The sequence below is a fragment of the Megalops cyprinoides genome, chromosome 23, assembly GCF_013368585.1.
Source record: "Megalops cyprinoides isolate fMegCyp1 chromosome 23, fMegCyp1.pri, whole genome shotgun sequence".
Taxonomy (NCBI): domain Eukaryota; kingdom Metazoa; phylum Chordata; class Actinopteri; order Elopiformes; family Megalopidae; genus Megalops; species Megalops cyprinoides.
Window position 1 is genome coordinate 14,478,051 of NC_050605.1, and position 24,562 is coordinate 14,502,612.

The 24,562-nt window shown below is 41.7% G+C and overlaps 2 protein-coding genes across 4 annotated transcripts in view; both read left to right on the forward strand.

The window, feature by feature from the left end:
• Positions 1-1,016: 1,016 nt before the first annotated feature.
• On the forward strand, positions 1,017-13,759 carry slc13a1 (solute carrier family 13 member 1). The gene is made up of 17 exons (XM_036517835.1): positions 1,017-1,181; positions 2,378-2,412; positions 2,948-3,056; positions 4,530-4,658; positions 4,981-5,117; positions 5,990-6,177; positions 6,412-6,451; positions 6,545-6,611; positions 8,050-8,207; positions 8,577-8,696; positions 9,146-9,244; positions 10,328-10,429; positions 10,949-11,043; positions 11,479-11,573; positions 12,030-12,191; positions 12,817-12,954; positions 13,173-13,759. Exons 3-17 carry the CDS (start codon positions 2,958-2,960, stop codon positions 13,311-13,313), a joined length of 1,770 nt encoding a protein of 589 aa, XP_036373728.1. The 5' UTR covers positions 1,017-1,181; positions 2,378-2,412; positions 2,948-2,957; the 3' UTR covers positions 13,314-13,759.
• Positions 13,760-19,401: 5,642 nt separating this feature from the next.
• cadps2 (Ca++-dependent secretion activator 2) overlaps positions 19,402-24,562 on the forward strand; it is a 108,340-nt gene continuing 103,179 nt past the window's right edge. For all 3 annotated transcript variants that reach the window (XM_036517528.1, XM_036517529.1, XM_036517530.1), the window contains exon 1: positions 19,402-19,967. In XM_036517528.1, coding sequence (XP_036373421.1) covers positions 19,647-19,967 — 321 coding nt within the window. In that variant the 5' untranslated portion in view covers positions 19,402-19,646. The remainder of the gene's footprint in view (positions 19,968-24,562) is intronic.

The following is a 24,562-nucleotide window of genomic DNA, read 5'->3' on the forward strand; positions in this document are numbered from 1 at the left end:
AATTGGTTGTGGCCAGGCATCAACCAAGATTTCCTTAGAAATGGTTCTGACAGATTCAAAGACAAACAGCAAACTGTAGAGTGTGAAATGACACAATCCCTGTTCTCTGTTCTCCAGAAATGTTTTTTTTTTTTTTTTTTTGGGGGGGGGGGGGGGGGGGGGGGGGGGGCAGCTTGCAGTTTACTATTCTAAATGGTGTGTCCACTCCAGTCGACTATTTCAGTTTCGTTAATGATTAAACATAGTTATCATCAAGGTATGAATTCAGAGGTGTAGTTGATCCTGATCCGCTCGCTTTCACCATACCATTTCCATTGATCTTGACTTGACAGAAAACTGTCAATGAATGATGTACAGTATATTTTGATACATTTTCAGGTAAAGTGCCACTGCAAGCAGGTGTGGTATAATAAAAGTCGTTTACAAAGTCGTAGCAATGGATTCCTTCAGCCTCACATTCGCTGTTTATGCTAACAGTAAGTTTACGCAGAAGGCGAATATAAGTCGAATGGCAAATGTGAACGTGCGTGCAGAGACTGCCTGAACACAAATAGCAGTGATGCCGCACTCTTACTGATAACGAATACATTTTCGCTCGGTTTTAAATGACTAAATTGTTAGAACATTCAACACTGTTTTGTGCTTAACAGTGTGGCATGAACTGATGCTGGTGTCTACGTCAGCTACCAGCGAATGCGTGCCAGTTCGGGGAAAGGATGGAATGAAGCGATGCATTCCTAAGAAGTTCATCTTCAGGAAATGTCTGGTTACTCCTTAGTGATTTAATCAATAATCCTTTCTGGAAGTTATCGTTCTATACTAAGAAAAACCTACGGCGTGTGTTGTGTAAAAATGCCGAACAATATGTTCTAGTGTTTTGTAAGCTAAATATCTGTCAATAAAACCTTGAAAAATAAATTTTCTGGTTGGTACTGGTTTTTACCCGCTGTCCGAGGCGCAACCAGTAATTACATCCAGACGCGGCTAATCTTGGCGTGATACGAGTTCGTGGAAATATTTTCACGTGCTGTGCGCGTTAACCCAGCTAGTTATGCATACATTTTGCATTTATTCTATGAAATAAAAAAGCACCACACGCTATTTTCTGGAAACCCCTTCGTTGTGGCTGCATTGATGGACTTCGAACTTCACTAAGAAGAGGAGTTACATTTTCTAAAGAGGTAATTAGCAAGTAGGGCACCGCCGACAGAATTTTATGAACTCACAAATCTGATAGCCTTTATGACTAATTGTATTTACACTCCTGGAGGAATAAACCTGTTTCAATTGAAGGGATCATGAGAAGTTTTTTTGTTCTTGGTCACTTCATCATTCACTGTAAGACAGACTCTGCAATATATTAAATAAGATGTATATGGTCAGTACTATATTTCTGTAATGTAAATTATTAAGCTTTTTCATTCCAGATTCTGTCAACAACCACTGTGCATAAAATATCTCACCTAAGCTTATTAGTTTGGTTGAAATGGTATTGAAAAGTGTAAAAAGTCAAACAGGTTTCTTAATTCAGCGCAGCTTTCAGTGCAGTTGAATTTCTGAATATTGTCTATTGTCCATGTGATCTTATGGCAGAGTCATCATCATGTTTAAAAACTATCATGTTTTAAAAACACATTGTGTAAAGTTATTCAGTGTTTCTAACCTTGACGAGGAAACTCGTGAATGTACAGTGATTTTGGTTCCCCTTTCCGACAGTCTCACTTACTGTAGCATCGCTGGTAACCTGTAGCGTGCCAGCTTCCTCAGAACACAATGTACTGATGATCAAATACACCAAAGCTCAGTGGGTATCTTATCAGTTTTGATCAGAAACAATCACCCCCCCCCCCCCCTTCAATTACTAATGTCCAAACCTCATTAGAAGATGGAATGCAGTCCAAGGAGCTGGGCTCATTACCAGACAGTGTTACATTAGATACCCTAGTAGGCAATCATCTTGAATGGCCTCAATAAATCAATAATCACTATCACTATTATAAATATCACATATCGCATATTTTAAATATTAGTTACAGTATACTATATTAGTTAAATATTAGTTCAATTGAATATACTCTTGAATACACTTTCATACTTTTATGAAAGTAACAACACCAATACAAATAATAAGGATAAAATGATATCGGAGTTGGGTTTGTGTTTTGTTTGTGGGGTAGTTCTGATATGTCACATTCATACATCCTCACATTTTATCCTGGGATCTGTTACAACAGTGTCTCACCCCATTGGAGTTATTGCATGTCCCTGCTGTACAATCCCTGTGCATCAGTAAGCTAGGTTTAGTGCTAGCAGGGCAATCTTTGATTACATTTCAGCGGCAAAGATCTAACTCTTCTTATTATACACAATGTCATAGATCAAAGGTCACAGAGATCAGTCACCAACAGCAAGGTAAAGTGTGAGTTTATGTGTTAAAAGGTATTCTGTATTTGCTGACGGGGGTGGGGTGGGGGTGGGCTTTCAGGTGTTCAGGCATGCCTGCAAAAAAGCCAAGCCAAGATGTCAATGAGTTCATGGAATCCAAGCTCATTTATGCAAATGAAGAACATAGAGCATAAGCATAACTTTTAATTATTGTAGTCTTCAATAAGTAATAAATGATAATAAGAGGTCAAAATTGCCAAGGTCACACAGTATGGCATGTTGGTACATAGATAAAAAAAAGTTCAATAACAATTGGTCTGCACATTTAAACAGTGCAGTTTTAGGACTGTCAGCTTGTGCTACAATAATCTGAAAGACTCAATCTTGAGCATGCTCTCTGAGCAACTCTAAAGCAATAAAGATTTATAGTTAACCAGGGATGCACCAGAGGTTTTTTTTTCCTGTGTGTTTATGGGTGAAGGTGAGGGTCAGGACAAACATTAATCCAGGCCAGGGTATTTAATGAGCCCTAGTGACCGTGAAGGGGCATCACTTGGTTCAGAGAGGCAACAATGGGGATCCTCAGAGATGTCTGGAGCTACCGCAGCCTCCTCGTTGTCATCGTCACCCCTCTGCTGCTGCTGCCTCTTCCACTGGTCATCGGCACCAAGGTGAGAGAAGACACATCAGTACCCGTCTGATGAATGATTTCAGTTTTAGTGACTCGTGTAGAATTGTCAACCAAAGTTTCAATCTTTTTTTTTCCCTTGGAAGAATCTTTCTTTCTTTAATATTTTCATTCCTTTTTAAATACTTGGTTTTATGTTATAATTTGCACTCGAACAGTTGCATCCAGTAAATGAATAAATGATTATTAATAATCATGTTCTGTTTTTGTATTTGTTATGTCAGAATAAAGAGAGGTCTGCTGTACATCAGACTTGCCAGCATAGTGAGGAATTCACATACATATATTCATTAAGATATGTTTAGGAATGTACATAAATACAGTATGCTATTGCAGTAAGGATACTATTCAAAACCAGTGGCATAAAACTGTTGCATGAATATGAATTTTTAATGCGAGAAACTGAATTTGCAATAGACAGGAATGAATTCAGCATACAGTATGTTTAGAATGCACAATGACCATGACCTGAAATAGAGAACTGACTACACTTCTTAGTAATGAATGTCTTTGTGAGGAAACTCATCAAAAGATTATAATTTGATATGTTAATATCAGACCTGTATAACAAAAGTGTTATTCACTTTCATGTTTGTATTTTTTTCCCAGTCCTCTAACTTTATGACTGAGGCCATATATGTAGATATATTTGTGTGGGTCAGAAAATCTGCTTCTGTTCAAGGTTGTAGATAAGATACAACATTTTTCACTCTAGTTTTCACTCAGTAACATTGACCTTTAAGCAGGTTGATTTAGGCAGTTAAGACTTGTAGTGCATCTGTCATCAGTGTGGTATAGTTCTAAGGAACAGGGCTTGTAACCTGAAGGTTGTCAGTTCAATTCCCCATTAGGACACTGCTGTAGTACCCTTGAGAAAGGTTCTTAACCCAATATACCTCAGTAAATATCCATAACATGCAAAATTGTAAGCTATGTAAGTCACTCTGGATAAGAGTATCTTCTCAGCAACTCTTAACAGAATAAAAATTGTGGGCTATCGCCTCTCTTTCCCAGAGCCAACAAATCTGTTGGTGTGTTGGTGATTTTTCAGCTCTTGTAAAAAGTCCCTGCTCATGTCAACGGTATCAAAGCTAGACCAACGGGTATCAAACAATAATAGAGACACTGTGTGCTTAATGGTTTTTTTTTCTTTTAACCACTTATCAGCCTGATCATTACTCAGTCTCTGCTAGACAACAAATACATCCCATCCTAAATGTGCTTCAACTCATTTAATTTCCTTTGGTTTGAAACACAGGTGTAAATGTATCCAAGTACTTACCTAGCTAGACCAATAAAGTTAGTAGAATATTAGTGGGAACAAAAAGAAGCATACACACTGGCCCTCCTGGCATTGAGTTTAAAATCCCTACCTTTTGGTGAGTGCTTTCGTCATTTCCTTGAATTAAAACCCTGTGGTTAAAATTTCTGTGTACTTCCTGTGTTCCACCCCTAGGTGGCAGAGTGCGCATTCACGCTTCTGCTTATGGCTGTGTACTGGTTGATGGAGGCGCTTCCCCTGTCTGTGACTGCTCTGCTCCCTGCCCTGCTCTTCCCACTGTTCGGCATACTGAAGTCATCTCAGGTATATTACATATCATACGCTGGAATGTTGCTACAACACCAGGAACATTGTCAGGTTATTGTGGTGGTATCACACTGTGAGGGATGATAATACCATGCCATAACACTCCCCTTTAATTTCACAGAGAAACCAGATAATCATCACAAATAATTAGGTTCTTCAGTGCCTTCTTGAAACTGAAAACATTCTAAAAAAAAAGAGAAGTTTCACATCAATAGTCATAAAAAACAGATGAAAACAAAAAAGTCAGAACAAATACAATGTTCAAACATCCCTCATTTGTTACATGAATGAATTCTCACACCTGCTCTACTTGTCCCAGGTGGCATCCGTCTACTTTAAAGACTTCCACCTGCTGCTCACTGGGGTCATCTGTATGGCCACAGCCATCGAGAAGTGGAACCTCCACAAGAGGATTGCTCTCAGGCTGGTCCTTCTCGTCGGGGCCAACCCTGGATGGTAAAGAGCATCTCTCTGTTTGCCTTACTGTGATGATTAGCCTCGGTGGTCGATAAGCTATTACTGTCACGTTTCCCTGTGTTCCTGGAGTTTCAAGTCCCCTGCTAAGATCAGATATCCAGGCTGTGTGCACATGGTTTTCCTGCCTTACCCCTTCGTGTCAGGAGATAAGGGGAGGCAATCACAGTCAGGGTTCTTTGAAGGCAGACGTCCCCCAATCACATGTAGAAGATAAATGGACATTGTCGTGAAAACGATGACTGAAAGGTGGAATTGCCACGGATTCTGCTCTATGCCTGATGATCAGCAGTGGGTCGGCACTATGGAGAGGCGGTCCAAAAGAGTTTGGGCTAAAACCAGAAGTTCTAGAGCACCAAGAGCAGTTAAGAATCTGGGTTGAACAATGTCGTTTAACCGACAGCCTACATAGGTAATCTGTATAATGTAAGCTGTCTACATCTCACTGCAAGAAGGCATTTGCTCAGCAAATGAATAATGTGATGCAGTGTAATGTTTCAGAGCACCACAGATTAATTAATGTGATAGAACCAGCGCAGTTGTTTCTATAGGTACTTGCACAGCAAAAGAATGCATGCAGAATGCTGAATTCCCATAAGCCCGGTTTGTCACTGGTGCAGCTTTCAGTGAGGTCACCTGGCCTGATGGGTGTGCAGGAGGACCCATAAGCATCACTTGCTATTTTTGTTAGTTTTTCTGTAGGACTGTAGATGAATGATGACGTAGTGTGTGAGTGCAGATCTCACTCCTCACCATCAGCATGGGAGCGACAAAATGATCCAGTTCAGCTGCATGTTCCTCATTCTGTCTGTCTGTCCCTTCCTCTGTCCGTCTGTCTGTCTGCCTGCCCCCAGGTTGATGCTGGGCTTCATGGTGAGCTCCGCCTTCCTGTCCATGTGGCTGAGCAACACGTCCACAGCCGCCATGGTGATGCCCATCGTGGAGGCCGTGGTCCAGCAGATCATGAATGCCGAGAACGAGGCCACCACACAACGGAAGCATGCGCTGACCGGCTGCTCCAACGCTGGGCTGCAGCTGGACGGTGAGGGTCAGCTTATGCCCGCAGTCCCCGGGGTTAGAGGAGACACCCTTATTTCCCCTGCTGGAGCAATGCAAAGCGTCTGTCCATCTGCTTAACGATCTAACCCTCAGAGACAGCAGTCTGCAGGTTTTTGTTAAGTTGTTATATTAGCAGAGATTTTTTTTGGCTGTGCTGCTCATGCATAAGAATCGGTGCTGATTGGGAGCACTCACATTTCCTGCTTCCTTTGTGCAGAGGTCGAAGCAAAGAATGAGAAGGCGCAAGAAGTTATAAGGTAACAAGTGTATTCTATCTGCAATGCATGTGTTTAATCCAACGCGTGAACCTGTGGTGAGATCTGACGCCGGTGCTTGCATTTCCTGGGCAGGTGTAGTGGTGTGGGGCCAAAAGCTGTTGTATATAACATTCCCGAGGAATCTCCTGCACACACTGAAGTAGGTGGAAGCAAGGCTTTATCCGTCTCTCTCTCTCCATTTCTTTCTCACTCACTCTCTGACTCTCTCAAATTTATATGCAAATTGCCAAAGCAGGGCTACAGATGTGGAATATATGATACTGTGAAAAGAACAATGATGGTGACAATAATTAACATACTAATAAAGGTATTAGTCCAATAATAAAAAGTGAATATGTACATAAGTGACAGTCAATATCTAAAAAGTAGAAAATAAATGCAAAATATACCCCCCTCCCTCTCTGTGGATGAATGCATTAGTGGTGTTGCTCTGTTATCTACCATATCTTTAGCTGCACAAGCTGTGCCTGACCATTTACAGCTTTATGCCCATACGCTATTAAGCTGTCAGAACTTTCACTATTATATAATCATAATGAATACAGCTCTAGAGGTTATCGCTTTTCCATTGCCTGTAGTATTTGTTTAGCAGTTTTATTTCCAATCTAAATTATCACCATTTGCAATGCTCTTTTATATAGCTGTGTAATGTAGGCTCTCTCTCTCTCTCTCTCACAGACACACACACACACAGAGTAATATTAGCCTCTCAGATAGAGCGCATAATGTTCACCATAATAAAAAAATCTATCTGTCTCACTGCTGTTATTATTCTTCATTTGCACAGCAGATGTCCTCATTCAGGGTGACTGGTATAGCTTCTTTTGTTCATAATAGCCATTCATACAGCTGGATATTTTACAGAGGAAATTTAGCATCTTGCTCAGGGTAGAACAGGCGCACTCCATCTGGGACTAGAAGCTGCTACCCTCTGGATAACAAAATGCACTATTCTGCCAGTCAGCACTAACACTTGGGTCATGCCTCTGATTGTCCTTGAATTGTGTAGCGGCCTGCTGAAATTCAGTCTCCGCCCAGATTAATCTGAATGATTGTTCATGTGTCAGCCACACTCCTGATGTGCTGGCCCCTTACTGTAATTTAAGACAGATGGCTATCATAGTATAAATATCTAGTACACGGGTCACCTGTGGGGGGCAGGAGCTATGCTTTCCACAATAGACCAATGGACATGTCAATCAGCGAAGAGGCCCATCCCCATTGTGCTGTGTTTTTTTTGTAATTCAAATGACAGGCCTGAATTTGCCATGACACAATAACAATCAGCCATCATTACCTGTGGGATACATTTCCTTGCATCTCTGAGACATTTCCATGGTTTTCTTGGTTAAATATAGTACAGAAAACATGCTGCTGGAGAAACTGAATCAACAGAGATATAGCAAAGGTTTTTTCACATTTTTTGGACCACAAAAAACAGGGAACATTTCTCACATACAAAATGCTTTTGAAGTTAAGAGCAAAGAAGTAGGAGTATGAAATAAGAGTTAAGGACAGGGTTGAGACATAAATGATTCTTGTGATGATGAATGTGTGAAATGCCTGGTGTCTCGTAGGTGGCCATGCCAGGGACAGAGGGCCGGTACCGCAGCGTGAAAGATCACATGATGTGCAAGGGCCTCTCTCTCTGCATCGCCTATGCCTCCACCATCGGGGGACTGACCACGCTCCCTGGAACATCCACCAATCTCATCTTCGCAGAGCAAATGAATCAGTGAGTTACTTTTCGCTAACCGAGAACTTTCAATAACCTTGTGTGTGTGTGTGTGTGTGTTTGTGTATGCCACATACCACATACACATTATGTGGTATGTGGCATTTGTTGAGTTTTGCTCTACAAACCTTAAAATCACAGGTCATAAATCATTCATGAAAACAAACACCTAAGGTACTTCCTTGTTTGGCTAAGGAGGTCCAGTCACTTTCTAAGTTGTCAAGGAGACAATGAGTTCTGCTGGAGCTATGGTGATGGAATGCACCATAGATCGACAGTGGCAGGGACAGAATTTTCTGGGTCAAGCATGTTGAGTTAGGCTGCCTTGCTGTAATGAAAAACCTTTGTTTTTATCCCAATCTGTCCCAGGTTTTACCCAGACTGTGACAGCATAAACTTTGGGAACTGGTTCGTCCTGTGCTTACCAATCAGTATCATTGTCCTTCTGTTATCCTGGGTGTGGCTGCACTGGATGTTCCTGGGCTCTGAGTAAGTTCCACCCCAAATTCTCAACCACCAATGAAGGTCATTTACCTCTCCTGCTCCTTTCAACAGTCTCATCCTTCTCTCAGCTCCTCCTCCCTTTCTCATCATTTTTCTTTCTTTTTCTCATCTGTCTACATGTCATTGTCTTCCCACTGTGTAATCTCTCTCTTTCATTACTCTTCTCACATAATCTCACTCCTACACTTCTCCCCTCTTTCCCTCTCTCTCTGTCTCTCTCTCCGTATTTCTCTCTCTCTCTCTCTCTCTCTCTCTGTCTCTCTCTCTCTCTCTCTCGGTGCTTCTCTGTACTGTGCCCCTTGTGCATGAATGCCAAAGATCACTTCAATTAAGGCTAATTATGCTGTAGGTCAGTGCTGGAATCAATTAGCCCAGGAAAGTACACCGCATCTTCATTAAAACCTTCTACTCCTGTCTGTCACTGAATGTCCCAGCTTCAGATCCCTGCTGAGTTGCAGGAAAGAGAGGTCAGAGAGAGAGAAGGCCACGGCGAGAGTCATTGAGGAGGAGTACAAAGCTCTGGGGCCCATGAGGTGAGTACAAGGGAATAATTCTATCCCAAGATGCACTGGAGTATATTGTAATGTCAGCAACAGTCTTAAGTGAGGTGAATAACTTACCTTCAGGCATATGTTCCTAAACCTGTTTTTGATGTGTCTTTTATGATTAACAAGCTGCCCAATTAGCAGCTGATGTCTTTTTGCTTAGCTGTGTTTAATGTGATAGCATTACCTTTGCATACTTTTCATGAAATTGCTTTCATTTGAACAAGGATCTCAGGTTATGTGAACTAATTTAGATTATAACAAGGAGAAAGGAGATTGGTTTAATTGCTATTTTTATGAATAACCATTAACAAATTTAATGCTTCCACAGTAACCTTTTTATGCACAGCACACATATTTGTGTATGGGCAATAAAGGCTTATTCCCAAGCTCTTCAAACATTTAGATTTCTATTTTCCCATCATTGCATTCTTTAGACATTTATGGACATATTTGATGGTTTCTTGAGATCAATGAATCTGTCGGTTCTCCTAACAGATTGTTTATTATGCTAATGGCAGCTTTCTCCTATCTCCCCCTTCAGAGGCAGTTGTGAGCAATGTAAAATTATGGAAAACAACAGATGGATTAATTAATTTTATCACCCAAGGTGAAAACAGAGTTCCACTCTGGGACATTATTTTAACCCAAAAAAAGCAAGAGATTTTTAAATCTCTTTTTGGACATATTGACAATGTCTGCATGATAGGGCTATGCACAATTAAGTGAAAACTCAGCTGCCGATGAGGGATGCTTGCTAAAACTGGCAGGAATATGAAAAGCATTTAAAAGCATTTGAGAATAAGTCCTCTGCTCCTTGCTTAGAGGATACCACTGTGTCATGTGAGCTGCATTTTAAGGTGTGGGGTAAAATCAATCAATCATGATGTATTTGTAATAGCATTTCTAAGGCTACAGTGTCACAATGCACTGGACATAGAAAGAAAGAACTACAAAAAAAAAAAAAAACAAAATCAGAGAAAATGATTTCCCAGATTATGGGAAAAGGCACTCAAGAGAAACTCCTGGGAATTTCTGCCTGTGTGTGTGATGCCCTGGTTATCCCTGCAGCCCCCAGGAGATGGTGACCATGGTGATCTTCGTGCTGATGGTCCTCCTGTGGCTGGTCAGAGACCCCGGGTTCATGCCAGGCTGGGCCTCTCTGTTTCCTGAGTGAGTCTCCCAAGCTGTGCTCTCATTCCTGACTCGCCCTCAAGCTTCCTCTGTCCTCTCCACACCTGTTAAAGTAAATGTGGAAAATTGTTCTGGGCAATAAAAGCTAGCCCTAACCCCAGGGGTAGCATATGTTCAATGCGCAGACAGAGCTGATGGTATAGAGCTACGCATGCGATGCTGGTCTCTGCGTATACAGAGCTGACTGCGCAGAGCTGTGCAGACAATGTTTCTCTCTGCGCAGACAGAGCTGACGGTATAGAGCTATGCATGCAATGCTGGTCTCTGCGCATACAGAGCTGACAGTACAGAGCTACGCATGCAATCTACCTGTGAGAGCAATTTTAGTTAATGCTTGGTATGTCCAAGACACTTTACTTGGCTTTAATTTTTAGCTGCTTTTTGCATTTTTGTAGAGAGCTGCAATTAGGTGTATATGCTCAATGATAATATTACATTCAGCTGTTGTAAACTTTGTTTTCGGCATAGTTGTTGAAGATATTTTTCCTCTTTGTGTAGATACAAAGGCTATGCTACTGATGCCACTGTAGCTCTGCTGCTTGGAATACTTTTCTTCATCATACCAGCAAACAAACCATCCAGCCCCAAATTTGGTAAGTCCCCCAGACCTTTCTTTACTGCAAACACACACACACACACACACACACACGCACACACACACACACACACACACACACACACACAGTCTTATCCAGGCCTTATCATCAAAAGCCTAACCTTTACTAACAAAGACTCACTGTTCCTACCCAACACAAAGTCTCTGTGAGCACAGACCTGTGTGCTTCACCTACCACATGCACAAACCCTCAGATTTCATACCAGTTGTGAGAGATCTCTGCCTCTCTCCCTCATTCCTCTGTGAAAATGAACTGGTCACAGCTTCAGTCTCAGTGCTTTAGTTGTGATTGCGGGTAATTGTCGTTGTTACTCTATGGAGACCCTGATCTCCCTGGTAACGGTAATAGTCCCAGCTTCTTCTGGATTTGTCTAACAGTGATTGTGCGTTTTGTTTGTGGTCCACTGTGCAGAGACCCTGATCTCGTGGAAGGAATTTGAGTCCTGCATGCCATGGGAGATCTGCCTCCTCGTGGGTGGAGGGTTTGCCCTGGCCGAGGGCACCAAGGTACACTAATTAAAAGCTCTTGCTTTTTCTTTCTCTCTTCCTCCACTGTCATATAAAGGCTACTGCAAAGAGTAATTCCGCCTCTATTCTTTTCTGTCACGAGCACAGGGCTATAATTAACAATTCTCTCTTTTATATTCTTCTCCCATAGAGAGAGGACTATAATTAACAATTATTCCTCTTTATGTCCTTGTTTCAGGCAGAGTACAGCCAGTTATAACTTTTCCCTTTACACACTTTGTAAAAGCACTACAGTCGTAAACAATCGTACCGCTTGCTCTTTAATCCCATATTTCCAAATCAAGAGTCTACAGGGTTGCGATACTGCAGACGACTCTGAGGCAGAGTGCGGTTATGGTGCAGACAGCTCTTACTGTGTGTGTGGGCTGCAGACGTCCCTAACGGACTAACTGTGCCCGCTGCAGACGGATCTAACGCCGTGTGCGTCTGCCGCAGGTGTCGGGACTGTCCGCCTGGGTCGGAGACCTGCTGATTCCTCTGGGAAGCCTCCCCACCTGGGCCCTCATCACCATCACTTGTGTCATCGTCACCACCTTCACTGAGGTGGCCAGCAATCCTGCCACCATTACCATCTTCCTGCCTATCCTGGCCCCTCTGGTATGTTCAACACAGACGGCTCTCATTGCTATTATTTCAAACATTATTAATTTGCTATTAATTTGCAGTGACTCACATAATGTACATTTGTATATAGCTGACCCCTGATAGTTAAGAGGCATGCATATGCTTATAACAGAGGTGAATAAAGGGACTGAATTATGCATTAAAAAAGGACATGTAATTAATCAGTTATTTACTGAACAAATTTAAATAAATGGTCTTGCCCAGTTTGCAACGGCGCCCCCCTTGGTAATTGAAATCTCTGATATGTCAATGTCAACTTCTTTTATCGCCGTCACGACCAGACCAATATAACCAGAAAAGGAGCTAATGGTGTTACTGTAAGGAAATGACCAGGCTGCATTTTTCTCATGCTTTCAGTCCTGTATGCTTGTTGAAATGCATTGATACGCAACGGTAAAACAGTACAAAATAAGCCACTTGGAAGGGATTCAGTTTTCTCCCATTCCTCTGGACAGTTGTGATGATTTTATGAAAGCGCTGGATTTCTGGGACAAGCTGTACCCATATTCGTCGTGAAAGTCAGTGCGCAGATAAAATGTTTGTGGAAGCAGTGGTGACAGTAACATGTCTCTCATGGCCTTTCTCTGGGCTCCGATAGGCTGAGGCAATCCATGTCAACCCTCTGTACATCCTCATACCCACAACCCTTTGCACCTCCTTCGCGTTCCTGCTGCCAGTTTCTAATCCTCCCAACGCCATTGTCTTCACTTACGGCCATGTCAGCGTGATGGATATGGTGAGTGCCTCTCAGCGTCGGTTGTTTCCATGTAAAATTGTGCTGGTTTCCATTGCAGGATTCAGCTCAGGCTACAGTTTAATCCTGATGCAACAGTTCCCTGATACTCAGCTGCACCATAGTATTAGCTGACATGACAATTAAGCACTAAGTACAATATTACCGTGTATGAGTTACAGCAAGGATCATGTTATTCTGAACTGTTAATGTCATTTCAGGTGAAGGCAGGACTTGGTGTGAACATTATTGGGGTTCTTGTGGTCCTATTGGCTGTGAGCACATGGGGGGTACCGCTGTACAATTTGGACACTTATCCCAACTGGGCCCCCACCTACAACTCCTCAAACACCGGTTTGTGACCCCTAGATTGACGGATGGAATCATCCAGTTCTCTCTCCCGCCTTGACAACAGCGAAAAAACACTCTCTTGCTCCATGGACACACAGAGAATGTAACAGAGAGTTGTAACTTCAGAGAAAGTGAGGATGAGAACATGTGTCTTCCTTCAGTGATGCAGAGGTTAAACGTCGATATCCAGCCAAACCTCTGTGACTTGTTGATGGGCTCATTATATGAGTCTGGCCTTTAACGCTCAATGCAGCTATAACTGAGGAGTTGGACTTTGGAGATCTCAAAGAGGCTGTAACACCGTGGACACGATCAAGAGGGTACTATTCGCCTGAGACATCTGCATTTTATATGCACCTTTAATGAAGGGCAGCAGCCACAAGGCAGTGGGGGCTAATGCCCCCACCCAGATGGCACAGAAATGTTCTTAAATAACCTTACTGCCATTATTGTGTTGCCATAGAACACCTTTATTACACAATTCCACTAGGGGAAAGTTCCAAACTCCTGAGATTAATGTGTTCTGTTGTTTTGTAGGGTTTTTATTTGCTTGTTTTTGTCCTGGACACATTTTATATTTTTGTATCACTATATAGTACTTCAGGGACAAAGATTATTTTTTACAAAGTAGATTTTATTTCAATTTTGAATGGCATTCTTATGTGGAAAGTGAAAACGTGTGAGGGTTCAGAGGAGGGATGGAGGCATTTACTGACATGTTGAACATGGGATCATTCATCTCTTGTTTCTCATTGCATAATGTTCATCAAAATGATTGTGTATTTAGTTTACTTTAAGTGCATTGTTTTTGCAAGTCTGTTACTACAAGCAAAGCAAACTGCAAATTTGAACTGATTAATTCAGCAAAGAGGTTATTATATATCATAAATGTAAATGCAAATTATTGCTGATGGCCAGAGTATTTGGTCCTCTCTCTTCCTTTGTTCATTATGTCATTATTTCGGTATTTCATTCAGGTAAATGTCAGCCTGAACTTTGTATGTGAAAACTCAAATACTCATGAAAGAGCCTCCATATTTGCATTCATATTGTCATTTCCGTTTTCCTTTGTTCTTTTTTCCTTGATGTTTGACCTGAAATCAATGTGTACGATTACGACATGCAATGTTTTAAGTGCGGACTTCTCTGCAATCAGGTACACTGTAAAGGTTGAACCATACCAGCAAAAAAAAAATTGCATACTGTACTGAATTCATTTCATTGAATGCCAATTTGATCACATCATTAAATCAAGATGAAGTTTACATTGAAAACCTGTTTATGTAAGTTTGAAATTGAAATGTGAAAAATACACTCTAATGGACAGATTCTTTTGTGCCATTGATAAAGGGCATACACTAGTATTTACCTGTGGCGGCCAATGAACTACATCTAGGTGAAGCAGATAATTCCCTATAAGTGCATTATGGTCTTGAACATGTTTTTCATCACTTATAAGCTTGACTGTATTTATAAAGACCACTCATCAGCACCTAATTCCTTCTTATGTAAATGTGCCTAATATGGCAGCATTACCTTTGCACCCTCTATATTAAATCATTTTAATTTATTACAAAAAAGATTGGGTTGCATTAAATCATTTTGATAATTACAGAGAGTTCAGAGATCACCTGTTTTAACTTAAAACCAATTGTTTTGCTTCGTTTTTATTTTTTTTTTACTATAATTAAAATGGTTTCAAGTGAAGTGCGCTGAAGCAGAGCTACCACATTAGATGCAATTGAGAAAAATGGAATCAGCCACTAATGGATGGTGCTTATTTAAATTGGCACACTTGTTAATCATGCAAAACAATCAAAAACAGGTTGAGAATAAGTGTTAAATAAAGGTAAATGCTCCGTTCCTTATTTGGAGCCAACCAGTTCCCAGTGTTCTGAACAAGCTGTTGTTGTTTTTCTTTCCGCTACCTGACTGAAACCCTTTTCACTGATAGAAATGCAACCTCACTACTCAGGGTCTTGTTTAGCTGCTTGTTTCCAGAGGACCTAAAGAAGTCCATTCATTCTTTGGTGGCCCGGAACTGACCGCCTATAACAGCTACTTAAGCCTGAACTTTCCATAAATTCTCTGAATTGGTATAAATGCTTTAGAGGGCTGTTCTCGCACTTAAAGCTTGATTACAAGTGTATGGAGCAATCAGTGTGAACTCATACGCATACGCATTCAGTACCACCACCCGCCATCTCCCACTCTCCTGTCTGTCTCTTACTTCCCTCCCTCTTTCCTCCCAGTCTTTCTCCATCTATCTCAGTTTCTCTTTCTCTCTCCCACCTTCTCAAACTCATATCTCAAAATTCAAACAGGCTTTCTTAGCATGACAAAGATTGATTGCCGAAGCATATGTGTGCAATACATCTTACACTAGGTACAGGTATTCACATATTATATGTAACTATAAAGCTGAAGGTTTCGAAAGAAAAAGTGCGTAGTTAATGAGGACAGAGAGAAACCTCACAGATGCTGTTTAGTGCCTTGGTTGCTCCCTGTCCCTCAGGTTGTGGCATTTAGTGAGCTACTGCACCGCCAGCACTGCATGTATCCCACCCCCACCCAGGAGAGCTGGTAGTTTGTCTGTATCTAAGACTGTGTGGAAATTTGGACAGATGTGTGCTATTCCGGGGAAATGAACATAGCTTTTTTCACTATATTTAGAGTGTGGGTAAGGTGCAGCTCTGAGTCAACCTCTTGCTGATTGCAGTGGGAACGCAGGCAGTCGTGCCAGTGCAAACAGCAACCAGCCTCAATGGTCAGGCTGTTTTGTATCTCTCTCCCTCCAACACACTCTTTCTTTTCCCTTTCTCTTTCTCTCTCTCTCTCTCTCTCTGATTCAGTCAGCCCAGCCCTTGTTTGCCCTCATTAATATTCGCAGAGTGAGCAGTGCCCCCCAGGACCATCTGAGTATTACAGCACAAATATTAATCTAACAGCGGAACTATTTAACACAGCCCTGACTGGCTATTCATTTGACATATGGAGGCATCTCATCAGGAAGTTGACAGAGGCTGACAACATTTCCTGCAAAGCCCTACATCCATTATAGTGCAATGAGGCATGCATATGAAAGAATGTGTGGAGCAGAAATGGAATTTAGAATACATATCCGTCAATGGATTTTTTTTTCCAGATTTCAGTATTCAATGCATATTGAAGTTTTTTGTTTTAGACCATGGATTGATTGTCATTATCAAGTGTAGTGAAGCTGGACAACTCTCCACCTTTAGTCAGAATAGCCAATCCAAGAAAACATATGCAGAGCTCCATCTGCTGGTGAAACTGTGAGTAGAATGTGAGCAGTCACTGTGAGTAGAAACTTCTTGCAGTTTCCTCAAGATGAAGGGGAATCTCTTTTACTTTTGGCAGTGACAGCGCAACCCTAAAAATGACATGGCATTGTCCCTCACGCAATAAGTCACTGACTTACTGACTGAATGTCTCCCCTGAAGTATTGACAGTACATTTGTTTTACCACTAGATGGCACAATGTACTAGTAGGGGAATCGGCCAAAGCAGCTGGCATCTTCTGCCAAAGGAGAATGTGCACTCTTGCAAATAAGTTGCAAGAGAACACATTCTTTTTCTTTTTATTGATAAGATCAATTTAGCTTTGTTCTGTAGCATACAAACAAGGTCTTCCCAGTCCAACTGATAGTAATAAGGATTAATTCAGGAGCTTACTGTCATTCGTAGCTGACAAATATACCTGTCCTCAAATGATGCTGTTGTAAATAGCTTTGCACAAATGCCTGTTTTTCTTTCAGACAATGATGAATACAAACAGTCCTTCGTTACTCTGAACAGTTATGAATCATCATCTCCAAAGCAACATTCACAATTGCAGGTTTTTGCCTGTTTTTTTTTTTTTCAATATTTACTTCCTGTTGATCAAGTTAAATGTCACACTCTTTTTGTTTAACTGATACCTGGGATTGTTTATTTATCGACTACATAGTGGCTCTGAATATTTGCTTATGCTGTTTTTTCCCACATACATTTTTCCTCTTTACATTTATCTGTGGCAAGCATGCATGGAAGGGCCCACATTTGTATTCAAAACAAAGGTGTTGTTTCTGCTTAACAGCTCACTAAAGTGACATATTCAAATGTAATTCAGTGTGGAATCATATCAGATATCCATCTGGTAACCTACTTTCCAGAGCTGTCACTTATTCCTATCCACTTTTTGTGTAAAAGACAACATGTTTCATTTAGGTCAAACATTTTGCGATACATTGCAGGCAGCTTTGTTTGTGATGAATATTTTCCATAGCAGTGAACTCAGAAACAGCCATTTACAAACAAAGGGAAACAAGGTAGAAGCCCTGTGATGAAATACAAAGTTGTGTCTCACTCTGTACAACTGTGCAGTCCTACTCTAATCAAACATGACAATTCAATTTGAAATCAGAGATGTTTTGGTGTATTAAACCCTCTTATATGTCCCTGAAAGTTAGCACTTATGTTTGTATTGGTAAGTAACGTCTCAGGCAACAATGTCTTCATTTCTAAAGTTCAGTGCCCTTTGGCAATATGTGTATTGTTTCCATATTCACAAATATTAGCATTCATATTAAAAAAAACATTTAAATATTTTCTGTTATTTGGATAGATGGTCAGCAGACCCTCACATAAACATAGATAATTTCAGAATGATAGCTCAAGTAGTTTGACCAGTTGTATGAGGGGAGTTGTTCAGGGCAATGCAAGAAACACAGTATTGGTGGTAATGCACAGTAAGGTCTTTTAAAGACCACTTTGTGTGATCCTCTATAAATCAAACACAGCAGAGAAGCAGCTCTTGCATGACCTCTTTTATTACGGGGAGGGGGCTGTTTTTCCCAATAAATGCTCATTTTTACTTACTTACATTTTCCATGGCAGTTAAACTAAATAAAACAAAATAAAACTAAAATAAACTAAATAAAACTAAAAAAAACAACATTAAAAAATGCTTTACTGTTAAGGCACCTTGACCATCTGTACTGAGAACAGTGAGTTCTAACATGTTCATTACATTATTTCTTTCCCCTGAAACCTACTTCCACTGAAAGCTTTTATTAAAGTGTCCTGGTTTTGGCATTTTAGTGATTTCACTGGTGAACGGATCATGCATCATTAAGGCATGAAGGCACTAACCATCGTGTATCACCATGTTTGCTTGCTCAATGAACTTCTTTGGTAATCTCTCACAGTCAACGGATGGAAACAAACTGCAAGCGACAAGTATAGGTCGGTGGCCAAGAGACACTGTGGCATAGCAGTTACAAGTTAAAATTGTAAGGCAGGGCGGAAGTTTTGATTCCCAGGTCACGCTGTAACCTCGACCATGGTACTTAATACGGATTATCTCAGTAAACATGCAGCCGTACAATGATAAACGCTGAGTGAGAAAAGCTATTTAAAAGCAACTAACACCACGTAACATGGCATTATACTCCGTCCATGCTCGCACGTTGAATCGCACACAAACAGTTATCCGGCAAATGCGAAACACAACGAGATTAAACAGACAGATTATAAATTTACAACCTGCGTGGAAATCGCGCGTTTCAGATTTGCCAAGGCCTTTTTTTGCAAAGCAATTATCGTTCATCGCCTGAGCGTAACCCCTCTCGATGCCAGCACTGAAGAATAAATATAATGTAAGCGGCATATAAGGTCACTAAGACATTTGTATTTTATTCCTCGCCTATCAAAAAGAATCCAGAAACGTCTGTATAAGGTCTGCACGAACTTTCAAATACAAGACAAGAAAGAGTTATAACCTCTTTGAAAGAAACTAGCAAAACAGCTTAAGCAATTAAAATAATCAAATAAAATGTAGAATGTGATAGATCTATATGGGGTAGCTCGACACTTTAAACGGGAAAAAAAATCTGGAAAAAACAAAAACACAAATCTGTAAATAACTGGATGCCAGTTCAGTGCGTGGCGTACAAGACGGATTTACAAAACAAAATTAGATTTAAAATATTTATACGGACGAGGGTTCCTTAAGGATACAAAGGCACCTCCCACGTGTTGCTTGTTATCGGCGCTACAGGTTGTCTACCTGTACTCCATCACTGTGGTGCATCGCTATCGGTCTGTACTCAACACTATCCGTTCATTTGTCCTAAAAGAAACATTTATGTAGAGAACAACGCAGGGGGACACCGACTCGCCTTTCCCCAAACTCCGCCCTCTCATTTGTCAAGAAACACTCACTCCAAACTCGACGTGTACAGAAAAAAAAGAAGAGGGAGAAATTCCACACCACAGCCGTGTCTGTGTGAATTTCTCGTTCATCTAAGGCAAGCAGGACTAAGTTTCGACTAGCACCAATAATGCTGGACCCGTCTTCCAGCGACGAATCGGGCGAAGAAGACGATCTGCGTGAGGCTTCGACCGCCGTCAGCGCACAGAGATCTGCGCCCGCTCAAGGGCGAGATTCACGGGATGAAAAGCGATCAGGTGCCGCCCGACAGCAACCTTCTAGCCCTAGTCCCACTGTCACCAGCGAGAAGGATAAAAATGAGCAAGAAAGACTACAGAAAGAGGAAGCGGAGAGGAAAATCAGACTGCAGATATACGTGTTCGTTCTGAGGTGCATAGCGTACCCTTTTAACGCTAAACAGCCCACTGACATGGCACGCAGGCAGCAGAAGGTGAGTGATGGAAGAAGCACTAAACAATCAGTCCCCTCGCAACTTCCAGCACACCTGTAACCAAAACAACCCCGACGTGTTTTTAACGTTTGGCCCAGCGGTGTTTCTGGTGATTGCAACAACCCAAAGTAAGACCGAGTGGTGTGAAACCCGGAAAACTTTGGAATGTTCAAATATGCAACCTGTTCCTTTTGCTATGTTGTCATCGCCAGTAGCGTAAGTCTGCGGCGTCGTAACGGCCTTTAAGTGAAGCCTTCACGAAGTTGCAATATACTGGAATGCGTAACGAAACTAGCTGTTAATTCACAAAGTCATCATACTTTGCGCAATATTAAACTGTGGCAGTTAAATTTTCAGCTAAACTGGTGTCGTTTTGACTGGTTTTGCGATGAATGTAGTCACGGAGAGCAGTGGAATTATTCCTCGCTGGTGAAATGTGCAGCGTTGTGTACAGAGCTAGCATATGGCGACCCCGTGCTCATTTCGCTTATTTGTTTCGTACATTTCGCACATTGACACTGTTTGCCCATGGAGAGCTAAATCTTGCGAGTTTTGTACAGCCCAGTGGACAGCTACAGTTTGTTTGAACGTAAAAGCGCTGATTTTAAGCTTATGAGTACAAGACCGAAAGTACAAGATTAAAAGGCACTGGGGATATATTTCTACCCAGATGCAACGATTTCCTGTTTCTTTGTTTCTTTATAAACAATTGGGCTGTGTTAAAATGATACGAGGTTTTTATGTGGCATTTTTTCTTGTTTTCTTCTCTTATCATCACATATAGGCTATTGATTACATACTTTTCCCCACGATTCACGTGGACAAGATTGCTTTCTCGCTAGAGCTCTAGAGAATAAGCGCAGATGCTATTTTTGTTTTATGAACACCCACAGGCTTGAAGATATGCTTTCCCCTGGAAACTGTCTCAAGCGTTTTTTTTTCTTAAATGGGTAATCCCACGCGTATTCTCCCGCTCCGCTTTAATTGACAATACCCTCTAATGATCCACATTCCTTCTTCATAAATGTATACCTGTCATTAATGTCTCAGCGTATATCGGGTTTTCAATGTAGTCTTTGTACGTGACAGGTTAACTAAGGCTATGTCTTAGCATCAACCCGCATTTTTGCGCTCAGTAATTGAACGTTGGTATTCTGGCTGTCCGTCTAGATCGTCTGGATCTGATTTAAGTGGGTAGAATTTAAAGTCCCCATTGGAATCAGAAACATTACTTCGTATGTCTTCAATCTAAGCTATAATAAACCAATGAGGAACGCCACTGACGTAGTCTTCAGTTTGATCAGATGCAAATATGCTCAAATTAGAAATCTGAGGGCAGTTTTGTTGTTGATTTGACTAGTCATTACTTGTCACCGTGTAACTGGTAAGAAAAAAAAATCGTGGACCGAGATAAAATTTTATGGCCTGAACAAAAAATTGTGTGGTGAAAAGGATATACACTGAAGAGGATGTCCCAATCACACAAGGGGCAGTCTGTTGACTCTATGAACTGTCCATCAACACCCACGTGATGAATAGTAAATATTGAACTGGACCTCCCCCTCAAGCATTCCAACACAGGTTCAATGACAAGTAATGCTTCAAATGCAGTTTTTACAGCTTTTTATTACAGTTTGTGTGAGTGTGAGTGTGAGTGTGAGTGTGAGTGTGAGTGTGAGTGTGTGTGTGTGTGTGTGTGTGTGTGTGTGTGTGTGACCTTAGAACAATAATATCATTTCACATCATTCTGTGCTTAAAAATACTGTACAGGGACTGTAAACAAGATGAGAGTTACAGGTCTGCAAGCAGTCCTGACTTTTTCCACGGGTGGAAAACATGAAGCCCTCTTTGAACAGGTGTGAGTGCTTTCCCCCAGTTAATTACCTTTTCAGTCTTATTTGCATACCCTCCAGCCTGGTGCCAAAAGTCAGGTCCCCCAGTCTGTTTCTGTCAATGGGCATTGTCAGAGGACCCAGTTAGCATGTTGAACCCTCTTTGTATTAGCCAGCACTGTAGTACCACCAGACAGATGTAAAAAAAAAAAAAGACCAGCTCATTGACTCCCAAATGAAGGCAGCTATGTTGCTGGATTTGTTGTCTTTGGAAATTAAAACCCGGGATTGGAATGAGTGGAGCAGCTGCTAGCCTATTGATGTTTTTGGTTTTATTTTTGTCTGCCGTTTTATTAAAGGGCCATTGATCTTAGCAAAGTATAGTAAACATGGATGCAAAAGTATCGTCAACTTTGTTTTAAAAGTATAAACCTACCGCACATTCCTCTGTTCTGCTGTGTCCAGGGCTGCGAAGAGATATTCCAAAGGCTATAGGTGCAAGGGATCCTGTTAAATGCTCAATTGTGTCAGTTGAATCCGAAGATTTCCTTTAACAAGCCTCCCCTATACTCTTGTTTTATCTTTGTTGTTGGCTGCCATTTAAAGAGTTTTGTTGAGGGTGAGGTAAACGGTTAGGGTTGCTCTCTTTGCTGTGTTTCTTCCTTTTATCGTCTTTCTTATCTGTAAATCGGAGAGAGAGAGAAAAAAAAAAACAGAATCTTTTACATTAGAGGATTAAGCATGATTCGGGCATGCTTTGAGGCAGTATTTTCCTCACTTTTCCGGCCATGTAGTCTGCAGTCCTCATATCTGTTTATTTGTGCGTCATACGTATATGAATTCAAAGCTTGGTGGGTTTCGCCTGATGAAACCTCCCGTCATTTTAATCAGTCTTTAATTAAATTCTTCCTACTTGCTATAAAAGGCAGTTTGAGCTCTACGAAAATTATGCTCTTAAATGATTGGACACGGTGTTCCTTTTCCTCTGTGACGCCAATTAATCTCATCTTTATTATTTAGGGAGATAATTGTGTGCCTCTGCGTGTGTGTCTTTATTGAGACTACATGCAGCAGGACAGAGAACGCAGCCGCAGTGTCGCATGCAGATGCATGTTATTTACGGCCTCAGTCTTTTTCCTCTAGCATGGTTCATTACAGGCTCCGGCACACTGACACTCTCATCTGTCCGTGTAGAAACAAGTAACCTGGGAATGGGCCCTCCCCATACAGAAGGCAGACGCAGAGTGATTGTCACATCCGTACGGTGCATGTTGAATTAACAGCAAACCATTGCTGTGAGAACAGGCTTTCCCTGAAGCGTGGTGGAGTTGCAACGTTCCTCCCTGGCATGGCGGCGGAACATTTCCTTGCAGCTGGATAGACCTGCCCTGCTGCATTATTTGCCTGCATGTTTAAATCTCCTTCCTTCAGGTCTTTTTCCTAATTCAGAAAATAGCGTTCATCCATGCTTTCACTCAAGCAATCAGGGTCATGCGTCTCTCTCTGTTGTGCTATTGGTTAAGTGTCTGGAGTTTAGACTCAAAAGGAGACATGCCCCCCCCCCCCCCCCCCCCTTGTGGTCTGTAGTTTAGGCACCTCCTTACTTTTACATAATCAGCTTTTACATAATGCTTAAATTGCTCTGATGAAGGTGCTGCTTGTCGAATGTGCAGAATACAGTGAACTGGTTCAAATGGAATCCATGGTGGTTGTGAGTGGTGACAGGAGCACTGCCGTGTAAACCGGCAGGCGTTGTTGATCTGTTCTGCTTTACTGCAGTCTCCTCTCCCTTGTATTGGATTTTCAGAGACATATTTTTGGTCTCTCGTGTCAGACGTCTCTCACTGCAGTCAGCCACCTGTCAGTTGTGATGTGTCTCCCTTGTGTCTGCGGGGAGCGGTCATTGTCTCTTTCTCTGAGGGAACTCGCCATGGCTGGGAGCTAGGCGCTCATCTGACAGCCCAGTACACACACACACACACACACACACACAAACACACAGAGAAATGCACGCAAAACACCTCTCTATCCACTGAGCCTTGCGGGGATGACTCCTTCCTCCTTCTCATCTTTGTTTCTCAGGGGAGGAAAACACTACAGGAGCCAAATTTTTTATCCTTATTCACTCACTGTTCTTCTGGATCTCTCCATTCCCAGGCACAGACTGCAGGAGACACCATGGAAACAACATTGATGTCCCACACATTTTGTTCCACGTATTTAATCTGTTGGCACTCTGTTAACTTTTTTGATGTGGTTTTTTTTTTCCTTGGTTTTATATAAGAGGATATTTTTATCAAAAGGAAACACTTCCTTTGCACTGTGCTCAGACTGGTGGGAGATATTGGTGGCGATGTGGCTGGAGGGAAGTTCCTTCCTTTTAGTCATATCATTCTTACTTGTCAGTTCCACTCTCCCTGAAATGCATATCAACCAAAGGGTTATATAACCCGCTCCTTTTGCTGTGAATAACCCCCATGGAGTGCAGGGCCGGTGAAGCAGGGCTGGTGGCATTTCCACCCTGGCTGCACAACGTACTGTCGTAGTCATACAGGGATGTGCGGATGGTCAGGGAGTCACAGAGGAGTGTGACGATGGTCAGAGAGTCATAGAGGGGTGTGAGGATAGTCATGGAGTCAGAGGGATGTGATAGGGAGTCACAGAACTGTGAGAATGGTTGAAGAGTCATAGAGGGGTGTGAGGATAGTCAAGGAGTCATAGAGGGGTGTGAGGATAGTCAGGGAGTCAGAGGGATGTGATAGG

What these genes read in the sequence shown, in the direction of transcription:
- slc13a1 (XM_036517835.1), top strand. Translation starts at nt 2,958, where the DNA reads ATGGGGATCCTCAGAGATGTCTGGAGCTACCGCAGCCTCCTCGTTGTC. An exon ending in GTCGGGGCCAACCCTGGATG is followed by an intron (nt 5,118 to 5,989) that starts GTAAAGAGCATC and finishes GCCTGCCCCCAG; the next exon opens with GTTGATGCTGGGCTTCATGG. An exon ending in AAAGCTCTGGGGCCCATGAG is followed by an intron (nt 9,245 to 10,327) that starts GTGAGTACAAGG and finishes TTATCCCTGCAG; the next exon opens with CCCCCAGGAGATGGTGACCA.